We start from the raw sequence: 12,812 nt of genomic DNA on the forward strand, positions 1-12,812 counted from the left end.
CAGCAGTGAGAAGTTGCCAAACATCTGTATGTGATGGAATGCCAAACGGCTGCTTCCCCTTCAGGGGTGGGGCAGGGGGCAGTGTTTTCCAGCATGAGGGATGTCACTGGTCTTCCCTGTTGGCTAAAGTGGGGGGAGCCCCCACCCCTAGAAAAAGTCCCCTTATGGAGAGGGGCTTCAGCTTGGAAGAGGGGCTACTTGGCTCTTTCCAGAAATTCTGCACTCCAACTCCCTTCCCTCATTTTGTCTTCTCTTTCAAAGCCACAATTGGCCTCTTCAGCTTTGGGGACACCGAAACTCAGGGGTCTGTGGAAGCCCCCCCCCCATGAAGAATGGAGAGGAAGGGGGTCTTCTTGAATGATCCAGTGCATTTCAGTTTACAGCAAACAGGGATTGCCCAGACATAGTCATGCAAATAATCATTATTAGAAAGGTGTTTTAGAAGAGGTTTTTATTGCAAGTAGGGTGATCGGAATCCTTCATTTCTTTTCCTCTTCACCGCTGCAAACATCTATTTAAACATACGGAGTGTGAGACTTGAGCATACTATTTTATTTTACACGGAGTGAAAATGTCAAAAGTTACATGTGAATTTGGTAAAAGTACTAACTACTAGGGAATACAAACATGGTGTGTGTACAAGAGAGAACTCCTTGAAGCAAATGAAAGATTTGGCACATAAGTTATTGCTTTTTATGTATTCCACGCAGCAGCAATTACATACCAAAAATTGTACAATATGTAACTATATTTAATATTAAAATTTCTAACAAAACCGTAAATGGCATTTTCCAAGTAGATTGATGCAAAAAAACAGTTCTGGAATGAAATATAACCTAGAACCATGTTTGTCTTAGTATAAATATAGAAAAAAAAAGACATGTTGATTTTGAAGTGTGTTTTAGTAAAATTAATGAAACTTTTGACATTCCACTGCGAAATAACACATTCAGAAGAACAAAAATGACAGCAGTTGTGAGCTACAACCTGCAATTGAGAACAGCAGACAAATCAACGCCAGAGTCTGACAGAGGGTCTTCCTAGTGCAGTGCAATGTTTTTCCAACTATCTCCCATCCTAGGAAAGATTCAGAGATTAAAATGTGCCGCTGTCCTATCCCTACAGAGCTTAGCAGTGGAGAAGCCGGTCAGATTTACGCCTGTCGTCTCAGCGGACTGCTGCCCTTGGCTGCTTATGCTGCAGGGGCTCAAGCGGCCTTGCCAAACTCCCTGGGAAAGAATCGATAGTGACTGTGGAGGAGCATTTGAACATCATAATTTTCATAATGTAGAATTCTGTCAAACCTAGTGAGTGTGTACCTGGCCTTGTGAGTGCTTAACTTATATCCAGAAAGTAGCCTTGTCTTCCCTCCCTCCCCAACATGCCTTTTCAACCTCGGAATCGGCTGGATGTTGCCGTCATTGGAGGCACTTTATTCCTCAGCTGGCTGACGTCAAAATCCCACCGAGCTCAAGGGAACCGATGTCTCTTCCCAGCAGCCTGACAGGGAAGGAATAGGAAAGGCCAAGAATGCTGCCAGCAAAGGGCATTTTATAATGTTAAGGTTTCCAAAAAAGGCCGTTCTCACGAAGTACATCCCTTCTAGTTACACAGATTGTATGGTGGACTAAAGAGTTTCCGTCTTGTTTATCTCCTTAAGTCACTACTACCCCTCAGAATATTTTGTCCTTTATATTCTTGCCCTTTAATTAAAACTCCTAATCTGTCATTAAAACTGTATAGCTCTTGAATGTCTAATTTCTATTTTGTTTGCACATGATTCTTTCATGTAGTGGAACATAGTGAAGTGCATGCTATAATAGAAGCCATTTAGCCTAAAGGTAATGGATGTAGTGAGCAAAATCAGGCCGGTTTTATTTCTTGGTTTTCATTTTGGAACTGCAAGCCATACCCATGAATGTTTGGATTTCAGAGCCAATTTAAAGGGAAACAAAACACGAGGACACACAGTAAGAAGCACGTTATCCTACACCAACAAGCCCTGCCTGAATGACTCTGTCAGATGTCTAAATTACAAGAATGTGCCTAAGTTTGATGCCACTGAAAGAGAAACTGGGTTTAGAGCTCTAAAGCAATGCTGATGTGCCCTGGACCATTAACGCCCTACTTTTTTTTCCGTTGCTCCATTTTGCAAAGCAGTTGGCAGCAACCAAAGCAATTACACCATAAATTATGAGCAACCTCTAAGTGATCCTAACAATGAGACATTCCATGAAAACCACCTTTGAACCATTCTCCATCAGACTCCTCCTCCTAAACAGGTTTCTCAGCTGCCTCAGTCTCCTGCTCAGAAAGTTTTTCTTCCGAAAGCACCGTCATCCATGGAGAAACTGACCGGGTGATGGTCTGCTTGGCCAGGTTGTAGTGGTTGATCACTGTGTAGAACTTTCCTCGAGCGCTAGAGTCTTGTTCAGAATAGTAGCTCTCTAATCCAGCCGGAATGCATTGATTGTTCTGAAAGACACAGATCACACACACACCCACCCCTGAAAACCAGAGAGAAAGCAAGGCGGCACCGTGTGTGCACGTGTCTCCCCCAAAGTATCCGTGAAAGAGAAACCGCTGGGCAGCTTCTTGGGCCCAGCAGAGGTGTCCTCTTGCATTCATTTCTCCCCCAAGCCTTTAACCTTTCTTCCTCCAGGGCACCTCAGTGGTTTTGCTCTCTCTCTCTCTCTGCTTCTCCTGCTTCCAAGATTTCCAGGGTGCCCTTGCCAAAAGGATATTGGAGCTTTTTCTTGTCCTGTGGCCCTTAGTTTCTAGAGACTGTCACATGCGGGGTCTTTGATACCACCCACCACCTTTTTATTCCTCTGAGAATAAAAGAGATTTTTCTCTCTTCTGAGGAAGCGCCTGGCAGGTCTGGCCCAACTTAGCATGGGAAGCACCTCCATCCATGGACCTAAGCTGGACACAGACCCGGAGGCTGAGAGTCAAAGGACCATTTGCCAAAGTTGTTATTCCCCAAGGAGGCACGTTTTGCAGATTGTTCTGAACAGAAGGGAGAAGCCTCTGCTCGAGAGTTGTCAAGTGCCAAAATGAGTTGTTACACTAAAAAATAACACAGAGGGCACAGAAAATATGGATCACAAAAACAAATATTCATGCCTGGCTCTTTTCCCCCCATATCTGTGCCTCAACACAGACCAAATGCTCCCCCACACTCTAATTTTTATGCCCTTCTTGCATGATTGACTTGAGCGGAGATCCCGCTGACTAAACATCCCTTTGGCTTTCAGTCCCCTTCCTTACCTTGAAGACGAAACCTTCTGGGCAGGCTTGGTCGTACTTATAGACCTTGTAGACCACAAGAAAGCCAACGCAGGTAAGGAACGCGAGGGCAAACAGGATCAGGGCGGTCGCCTGCAAACAGATTGACCATTTCTTTTAAGTACACATTGCTCTGAAACGCTTCTGAGCAGACCGAAGAAACATCCTCAACATCTCGTTGGACCTTAGGTATCTAAACAACCATCGCACTGTTAAATCCACTTGCTGCAAGCTGCCCAGAGTTGCTCTGGATAGTGAGATGGGCAACGTATAATAAATAAGTTTACTACTGTGTGATGTCTCAGTGTAGAACAGAGCAGTCTTCTGTTCCTGGGCAATATAAAGCAACTGACAATATAGTGCTAGATGATGGGGCCTTTGGGTTGGGTGGTACTCAGAGATGTTCCTGAGCAAGAAAGGAGGATCTTCCAAAGCACCTATGAGTTTCAGTGAAGTGTTAAGAGGAGAATTACAATGACAAGACATCAACCTTGAGAACAAACAAAAAACTTCCAGAAGTTTTCCACTCAGAAGGTTCCAACCTTAATTTGGTGTGCTGAAGAGACAGACAGAACTAATTTCAAGAAGATCAGAGATAGGAGTAAGCTGAAATGGCCTACAATAAAGATGTCTGCTTCCAAGGTATCTTAAAAAACATTTACTAATTATAAAAACTCCTGGTACTAGAACATGAAGGTAGATTAACATCCACATTATCAGGTCAGAAGGCTGGAAAAAACAGCTGAAATATCTATGAGAATACGGCAAGCAACATAAAATTTAAAATACAACATCAGAATAAGCCAATCAATAAAGCACAGATTTTATCCTGTTCTATCCAAATGATGCCAAAACAAACCGATGGATCATCAAACTAATCGACCCACAGTTCTTTCTCGAGGCTCAAATTATCCTACTTTGGACACATTCTGGGAAGACCCAGCTCTCTGGAGAAGGCGGCTCTCCGACTGGGAAAGATGGAGGGCTCCGTGCCGGTTTAGCAGCCTTGCCTGTTGGCCTTGGAAATGCCCAGCAACCCGTACAGCTGGTTGGGACATGGCAGTTTAATTGTTCCCCTTGGAAGACGTCCCTAAAAGGCAACCCACATGTTGACTGGTGTTTCTGGGTGTAACTAAGGAGGACTTGCGGGAGTTTCATGGCGAAAGCCTTCCATTTGCTGAAGAGCCCATCCTTTTCCCTCTTCCCCTCTGGCACTGTGAACCGACGCGGCTGCCTCCCGAGGCCTCTCCAGGGCTCGTTGCGTAGCGGCAGAGCTCAACAACCCAGGTCTGAAAATAATCCCCAAGCGATTCAAGCAAAGAGAATGGAAGTTTGTTTGTCTCCTGACTTCTGGTCTACACAGGGCAAGATCTGATCAGTCTCTCAGTTATGTATTGCATGGTAAATCGAAATATGCAGTGAGGTTTTCTGTTTTTCACAGGAGAACTGAGAAATCTTTAAATAATTGTCACATTCTATTCTGCATACAAAAAGTATTCGACGTCTCAGCATTTATATAGCGCACTCTAATGCCAGTAAGAAGCAGAAACGAGTAAAACGAAGTTCATAACTAGACCCATGTTTGTTTGGTGGTTCATTTCTTAATTCGGGCATTTGGCTAAATCACATTTTGAATTTCCAAACTTTTAAAAGCCAACTTTTGCCCCTGTGCTGGGTGACTCTTCCCCCTCCCTGACTCAGCCCAGGATCCTTGGAGGCTCTCCCAAGAAAGCTGTCCATGGATTTGCCTTTGCTGCCTGGGAGCTGCACTGGAAGTCTGGGTTGATTCCTTCAGCCACATCTTCTTAACAAGCCTTACCCTTGTATGTAGCTGCAGTATTTAACTTATCAATGCAGCCATTCATTATCTTTTACAGCAAATAAATTCCCTTTGGCATGGTCCTAACAATAAGAAAGCTAAAACATTATAAAATAGGTAAATACATATGATGTACTACTACACTTATGTATATACTTGGTAAATTACAAAGGCTCTTGCAAATTCATCCACAGTAGTTGGATGAATTCTAATTCTTTATAATTTGAGGCATAATTTGTATTCCCTGCTAAACACAAGACCTCCCTGGATTAATTCTCAGTTTCATACATCTTGCTGTATTGTACAAACTATCCAAAAGTCACTGCAAATCATTCAGATTCTCAGTCGACCGTATGGCGTCATTTGCATAAAAATGGTACTGACATTCATGATCTGAGCCAATAAACTCCTAACGTCATCGAGGTTTAAATCTATGTTCCTTGCATATTTATCAAAATAACAGCTTACACCATGAAAAATCACACATTCTCGTTCCCTACGGTTTTCCTCAAGTAATATTTTGCTTCTACCATATAAAACGTTTATGGCATTAAGGAACCAAAGTTTAATTCCATGTTTATATACTTTGCATTTTCTCTAAACTAACAAACACAATAGAAAGGTTTTTTTAATTAATTAATTTAATTTTAATTAATTTACATTTATATCCCGCCCTTCTCCGAAGACTCAGTGCGGCTTACACTATGTTAGCAATAGTCTTCATCCTATTTGTATATTTATATACAAAGTCAACTTATTGCCCCCAACAATCTGGGTCCTCATTTTACCTACCTTGTAAAGGATGGAAGGCTGAGTTAACCTTGGGCCTGGTGGGACTAGAACCTGCAGTAATTGCAGGCTGCTGCTGTTAATAACAGACTGCATTCTCCTTACAATTGTATATTTCTCAATGAGCCGCTAAACAGAAAACTCTTCTTCCCTGATAATAAAGCTGCCGCCACAGGGACCTTCCTCAATGTGTGTTCCCCTGCTCCCTCTCAGTTTCTTCCGGTTAGAATTCAGCCAGTCAGTTTAGAGTCTGCCTTCTGCAGTCTCTGCATTCACTCTTGCCACCTTCCCCTTGTTGTAGCAAAAGAGCCAGCCTTCTTCCAACTCTTGGGCACTGTTGGGCAGTCTTCCTATGGGTTAAGCAAGTGGCGTAGATACGGGGTCCCTGGTGCTCTCTGAGCTTGATTGTTCTTTTGCAGATGTTTCATGACTCAACTAGGGAGCATCTTCAGAGCCAAATCCACTAACTTCTAGCAACTTCTGGGTCATGAAACATCTGCAAGGAAACAACCAAGCTCAGAGAGAGCATCAAGGATCCCACAATTCAACAATGAGCTAAAAATACTCTCTTCCATTGGCATAGCTATTCTATAAGCTATCGGCCTTCCCAAGTAGACCAGGCAGGAAACACAACCAGATGAGCTCATTCTACTTTACTGCAAGGCTACCTTAACAGAATCTTGCAAATCTGAAAGTACAAATCTCCTGTGACTTCTTCACAGCTGGAAAAGCTAGGGAGGGGTCTTTCTGAGTCTTTCTCCACCCGTTCCCTAGGCAATATTTCTTCATTCTGTCCCCTAAGATCTTTCTCACATGTCATTAGATAAATAAACCATATCTGTATTTTAGCATGTTTCCCTTTTACTCAGGGAGTGTCACAACTTTCCATACGTGATGGTCATCATCAGTCTCTGTCCCACAGGGGCCACATACAGCACTCCGTGTATTGGTCAGTTTTGATCACAAATGAAACCCAAGGCCAGTCTTACCCCAAAGCATTGTCATTGTCTTGATTCAAGTTAAATCACTGATGTAATGTCATCAGTAAATTTATGATGCTCAACTCTAAACTTTTAGGACTATTTAGTCTAAATCAGGGGTGTCCAAACTTGGCCCTTTGAAGAATGGTGGACTTCAACTCCCAGAATTCCCCAGCCAGCATGAGCTATAAACATGAGCAAGTTGCTTGCTGGGGAATTCTGGGAGTTGAAGTCCACCACTCTTCAAGGGGCCAAGTTTGGACATCCCTGGTCTAAATGATCACTGGAAAAGAGTAGATGAAAAAAGGAAATTGAGAAAGTAGATAAATTAGTTAATATGGAAACTATGAATCAGAGATTTGGAAAATTCACCTCTAGTACATGTTTAGTACAGGTGAAAGTGTTTCCATACCAATACAGTTCTAGAAGATCTTATCACTTTCACTGAGGTTAACTGGTGTGTGTGTGTGTGTGTGTGTGTGTGTGTGTGTGTGTGTGTGTGTGTGTAATACATTAAACTTCAGTCCCTTAAGGCTTAATGGATTCTGCAAGGAAGTACTGCATACCTTTACCTTAATTCTTCAGTTTTCCTGTGGCAATTATTTAATTTAACATCTGCTAGTATTTTGAAGTGAGGTAAACGTAATATTCATTTTTTCATGCTTGAAAATGAGTTGATATGGCTTACCTTAAAACGTTCTGAGATGCCTTGAGTGATACTGACTGTGAATTCTGCAATTCGGGGAGAACGAAATTTCCCTTTCTTTCGATCGGGTTCATATTCCGTTTTTGTCTTCACCACCACCTTTTCAATGAACACCAACAAAGCAGCCATTACCAGCACATTACTGTCTCACCACAACTGCATCTGTCTGTTCTTTGGCTTGTGGTTTGCATGCAGCTTTTGGTCATGAGCCACAGAATAAAGAAGTTGGAAGTGACAATCCTATGACATGGCCAAGAAAACGTGTGTCCACAGAGCGCACAAAGGATCCCCGTTTGGTTTATTTTGTCCGTTCAGGCAAACAAACGGGATTTAAATAATTCCCTGTGATTTTTCTTCCAGGGAAGCCAGGTGCAAAATCTGCCAGGAAATGCTTTCCCATGAAAGAAGACTAGAAAGGGCATTTTAAGGACATTGGGTTCAACCACCTTATTTTCTGATCAGTTTTGGATTTATAATTATTTTATAAATTAATATGTGGTCTTTAAACAAATGCTTGTAAAGTGAGGACTACTTGAAGCCTAATTAAAAAGGAGGTAGCAATTTCCTGTATCCCACTGGGCAAATTGGCACCACATAAACTGGTCCTTAGCTGATCCTGATCCATGGCCCTCAGGTGCAATTCCAATTTTCAAGCTGAGTTCCAAAACTCCTGATCAATTGAAAACGGCCTTTAGAGCAGTAAAACTCCTATACTTATGTCTAGTAAAAGACATGCCCTTTTGTTAGGAAAGGCTGAACAAAAATGGGATAGAGAATAACAGCAGCATTAACTGAAGAAATGACTGTAGATATGACAGGTTAAACCAGGAGCGTGCAAGCTTCTTCAACTGAAGGGCATATTTAGCCTCTTAGTGACAAGTTGCAGTCTTCTGAGCAGTGAAATGGGGCAAAAGAAAGTACATGAGGCCAATTCAATCAGAATTCAAACAATATAGCTGGAAGGGACTTTGGAGGTCTTCTAGTGGAACCCCCCCGCTCAAGCAGGAGACCCTATAAACACTTCAGACAAGTGACTGTCCAGTCTCTTAAAAACCTCCAGTGATGGAGCACCCACAACTTTTGAAGGCAACTTCTATTCCACTGGTTACTGTAATTGTCCTCACTGTGCTCATTGTCCAAATTACTCCTTAGTTCCAGGTTGCTACTCTACTTGATTACTTTCCATCCATTGTTTCTTGTTTTGCCTTCTGGTGCTTTGGAAAATAAGTTGACCCCTCCTCTTTGTGACAGCCTCTCAAATACTAGAAAACTGCTATCATGTCCCACCTCCCAGTCCTTCTTTCCTCTAGACTGGCCATATCCAAATCCTGCAACTATTCTTCATAGTCTCCAACTAAGTTTAACCATCTTAGTTGCTCTTCTCTGCACTTTTTCCAAAGTCTCAACATCTTTTTTGTAATGCAATGACTAAAACTGGATGCGGTATTCCAAGTGTGGTCTTACTAAGGTTTTATAAAGTGGTACTAATACTTCATGTGATTTTGATTCTATGCCTTTGTTTATATAAAGGCTCAACAGAGATTTCATTTCCTTAGAGTCCTATGGAAAAATCAGGTGGAACAACGGCTGATGACTTCTTTCTGTTGGTCTACGATAGAAAGTGTTCTCACATACTGTATAACAGTATGGTATGCTGGTCTAACAGCTGCGGACAGGAAGGCACTACAGAGAGTGATCAATTCTGCACAAGAAACCATGGGTTGCCCTCTAACACCACTAGATGACATCGCCAGGTCGCACTGTTTCAGCAGAATAAGGAAGATACTTTGGGATGATTCACACCCTGGCCAGTGTCTCTTTTTGCTTCTACCATCAGGCAGAAGACATTGAAGCATAGCCAGCCAGACAAACAGGTTTAAAAACAGCTTCTACTCATGGGCTGTCAGACTCTTAAACACAATTACAATCACTCCATGCACATACAGAAATGTATGACTAGTCTTTTTCTTGTATAGGGATTATTCTCTATACTATTTGTTGTTTTGTATTTTCTGTCATGGATTGCACCAGAGAGGCTAAGCCAATTTCATTGTATATATGATGTACAATAACAATAAAGGCTATACTATACAACCAAGGGTTGTATTAGCTTTTTTGGCTGCTGCTACACACTGCTGGCTCATGTTTAAATGATCATCCACTAGCACTCCAAGATCTCCCTCACAGTTGCTGTTTTTGAGCCAGATTTCATCTAATCTGTACTTGTATTTTGGTTTTTCCCGCCTAGGTATAAAACCTTGCCTTTCTCTACATTAAATTTCATGTTGTTGGATAGGGCCCATTGTTCAAGTCTGTCAAGATCTTTCTGGATCCTGAGCTTTTCTTGTGGGGTTGTTGGCTATTTCTGCCAGCTTAGTGTCATCTGCAAATTCGATGACGCTAAGCTAACAGGAATAGCCAATACTCCAGAAGATAAAAACCATTTTTATTTAATTAAATCCTATTCATATAATTTCACAGTATATGAACATTGTACTCTGAAAACAACATCTACATGTGCAAAGTGGAAAGAGGGCAAGTGGAAAAGAGCAAGTAAGTAAGAGGTATCTTGTGAATGTAAGGAGTGTAGCAGGAAAGTTCAGAAAAAGGGGGCTTGGCAGGGGGCTGCTATGACAGCAATAATGGGCTTTAGACATGTTTAACAACATAGGAAGAGAAAAGAATCATTTAATGAAGCTGCTTAATGAAGATAAATGCTTTTAGTTCAGTCTTCTCTAACATAGGCTGCAAGTTTTACAAGACAAATGCAAAATGAAGAATGACTCTTGAGACTGACAGAAATTAGTTGGAATTGCTATTTACAGTGATCAGCTTTAAAACTCCAGAGTCTGATAAACTGCATCTTGGAATACTGAAGGAACTAGTTTAAAATCTTACCAAACATTTCTATCTTTTTTTTAAAGAAACATTGGAGAAACAATTAAATGCTAGGTAATTGGAGGAAATAAACATCCTTATTCTTAGAATTAGAAAACAGTAGGTTCCAGAGAATCTGGTATTAATAGGAAGAGTTTAAAATATATCATAAACTATTAGCAACTTAAAAACAATGCTGTAAATTACTAGAGGTCAACAATGTGTGACAGACATCTGACGTCTGTGTTGCTTGGATGACTTTCCTATTAGATTGTAGGAATATATATATATATCTTAATAATATCATAATATATCTTAATTTCAGAGGATCATTTGCCAAAATGCTCTGTGACATTCTGAGCAGCCAGTTAAATGTGGTCTGGCAGCATACGCGGCGGACTTGGAAATTGCCCTCGGAGTTCTCATCAATTCTTCCTTCCAGGTTAGACTGAGGAGCTTCAGTCCTGGACCTCATGTTCCTCAATATTTTTATGAATGACTTGAAGCGAGATGCTTCCCAAATCTGCAGATGAACTTCTCAACAATGAGTTCAGAAGCAGAACTAGAACCTTCCCAAACTAAAAGAACCTTTTCGGTTGGGGTGCTTTTATTCCATACTCTTAAGAAAGAGTTGGATTCTGGGTTCTAAGTGCCTCTTCGAGCAACTACTTGGTAGTTTCTGATCTGAAAGGGAAGACAGCACTTCTGCAAAAGCCTTACCGCTTATTTAAACTCATTCAAGTTCATAGGAAACAAAGCGTCTGATTTCAGATTATTCCTATCATACTGTTTATTTCACGGAGAAATGAACGGAGATCGAGAGTCTTTCTCTTCCCCTTTCTGCAACAGAAGCATCCAAGTGCGTACGGTACTAGCGGAGTAGTAAGCCAGGGATAGACGGGGGCCACACCCAGGGAGGAACAAAGCCTCTCCGCCAGGCGCGAACAAAGAGCCGCCGTCTTTCTTTTTTTTTTTTTTTTTTTTTTTTTTTTGTTTACATTTATACCCCGCCCTTCTCCGAAGACTCAGGGCGGCTTACAGTGTATAAGGCAATAGTCTCATTCTATTTGTATATTTTTACAAAGTCAACTTATTGCCCCCCCAACAATCTGGGTCCTCATTTTACCTACCTTATAAAGGATGGAAGGCTGAGTCAACCTTGGGCCGGGCTCGAACCTGCAATAATTGCAGGCTTCGGTGTTCTTAATAACAGGCTATTACCAGCTTGAGCTATTCTTCCCTTACAACAGCCCTTCTCTGCGATTCCTATTCTCCACCATTTCCGCCCCCAACTCTGCAGGTTTCCTTTGCAAGCTGATTAAAACAGCCCATCGCCAATTCTGAATTTACTCCCCACCAGTATTGATTTTAAACGTATTTGACGCGGTCGCTCGACAATTGACATGGAAAGAACAACAGTAAAACAACTGAAGATACAAATGTAAAACTATTCAACCATGTAATAAAAAAGGAGCCGTTTCTTCTTCTTTTTTAAACGAAGCCGGCTTCGCACTGAACACTCTCCAGAAAAGTCACCACGGGGAAACTCTTCGAGAAAAAAGGAGGAGGAATCTGGTTTTGCCGTTGGGGTCCGGGTTTCCCTGCGAAGGGTGGTGGGCCGACGTCGGACGGAATCCAACCCACTCGGTTCCCCGGGAAGGAGCGCGCCGCCACCTCCCACCGGGGATGCCCTGTCTGGGCTCCAAGGAAGGCAGCGCTCCATGCCCAGAAAGGTTCCGCGGCCGGCATCGCCTCGCACCTGGGCCGCCCTCGAGAGGCGCAAGCGGCGCAGGGCGGGAGGGGGCCGGCAGGCGAGCCGAAGCCCTTCACGGGAGGGATGTTCCGGCCTCCCTCTTGGCCAGAGACCCGGGCCCCCCCGGGGCGCGGGCGCTCGGTACCTTGTCCGGCGGGGGGAACTGGAGCTGGCCGACGTCCAGCGGGGTGATCAGCGGGATGGTATCGAAGCCGTCCTCCGCCGGGGCCGGCTTGCCGCGCTTCTCGCCAAAAGGGCCGCCCAGCTTCACCATCCTTCCCTCGCGAAGAAGAGGAGCCTGCAAAAGGCCGCGGTCAGGCGAGGCTGGCCACCGCCCCAGCTCCCACCCCCCCTCCCGGCCCGGGGAGACCTACCTGCTCGGCCCTCGCCTCGTTCTCCGCTGCCGCGCCGGCTTCTCGCGAGCTCCGCCGCCGCTCTGCCTCCCGAGCCCAGCGCCTCCCCTTCCGCGCGGATGGCAGCAGCAGCAGCTCCGGAGTGACGCAGCCGCGCGTGGCCGTCGCCTCCCCCGCCCAGCCGGGAGCACCACCCTAGTTCGGGGCTGCGGCAGGACGCGGGGCGGGCGGAGGCTCCTGCGGAGCA

At 43.6% G+C, this 12,812-nt stretch overlaps 2 protein-coding genes across 5 annotated transcripts in view; one reads left to right on the forward strand and one right to left on the reverse strand.

Annotated features, from left to right (window-relative positions):
* STX18 (syntaxin 18) overlaps positions 1-9,676 on the forward strand; it is a 48,578-nt gene extending 38,902 nt beyond the window's left edge. For 2 of the 4 annotated variants that reach the window (XM_058193404.1, XM_058193400.1), the window contains exon 12: positions 1,126-1,753. The gene's annotated coding sequence lies outside the window, so the exon portion shown is untranslated. Of the gene's footprint in view, positions 1-1,125; positions 1,754-9,138 lie in introns of those variants that run through there. The other 2 variants (XM_058193401.1, XM_058193402.1) reach the window with 2 other exon arrangements.
* NSG1 (neuronal vesicle trafficking associated 1) lies at positions 437-12,729 on the reverse strand. Its single transcript, XM_058193408.1, has 6 exons — positions 12,587-12,729; positions 12,358-12,510; positions 7,565-7,681; positions 3,271-3,381; positions 2,244-2,475; positions 437-511 (listed from the first exon to the last, which is right to left on the reverse strand). Exons 2-5 carry the CDS (start codon positions 12,484-12,486, stop codon positions 2,275-2,277), a joined length of 558 nt encoding a protein of 185 aa, XP_058049391.1. The 5' UTR covers positions 12,487-12,510; positions 12,587-12,729; the 3' UTR covers positions 437-511; positions 2,244-2,274.
* Positions 12,730-12,812: the final 83 nt, after the last annotated feature.

Source organism: Ahaetulla prasina, chromosome 8 (assembly GCF_028640845.1).
Source record: "Ahaetulla prasina isolate Xishuangbanna chromosome 8, ASM2864084v1, whole genome shotgun sequence".
Lineage (NCBI taxonomy): Eukaryota > Metazoa > Chordata > Lepidosauria > Squamata > Colubridae > Ahaetulla > Ahaetulla prasina.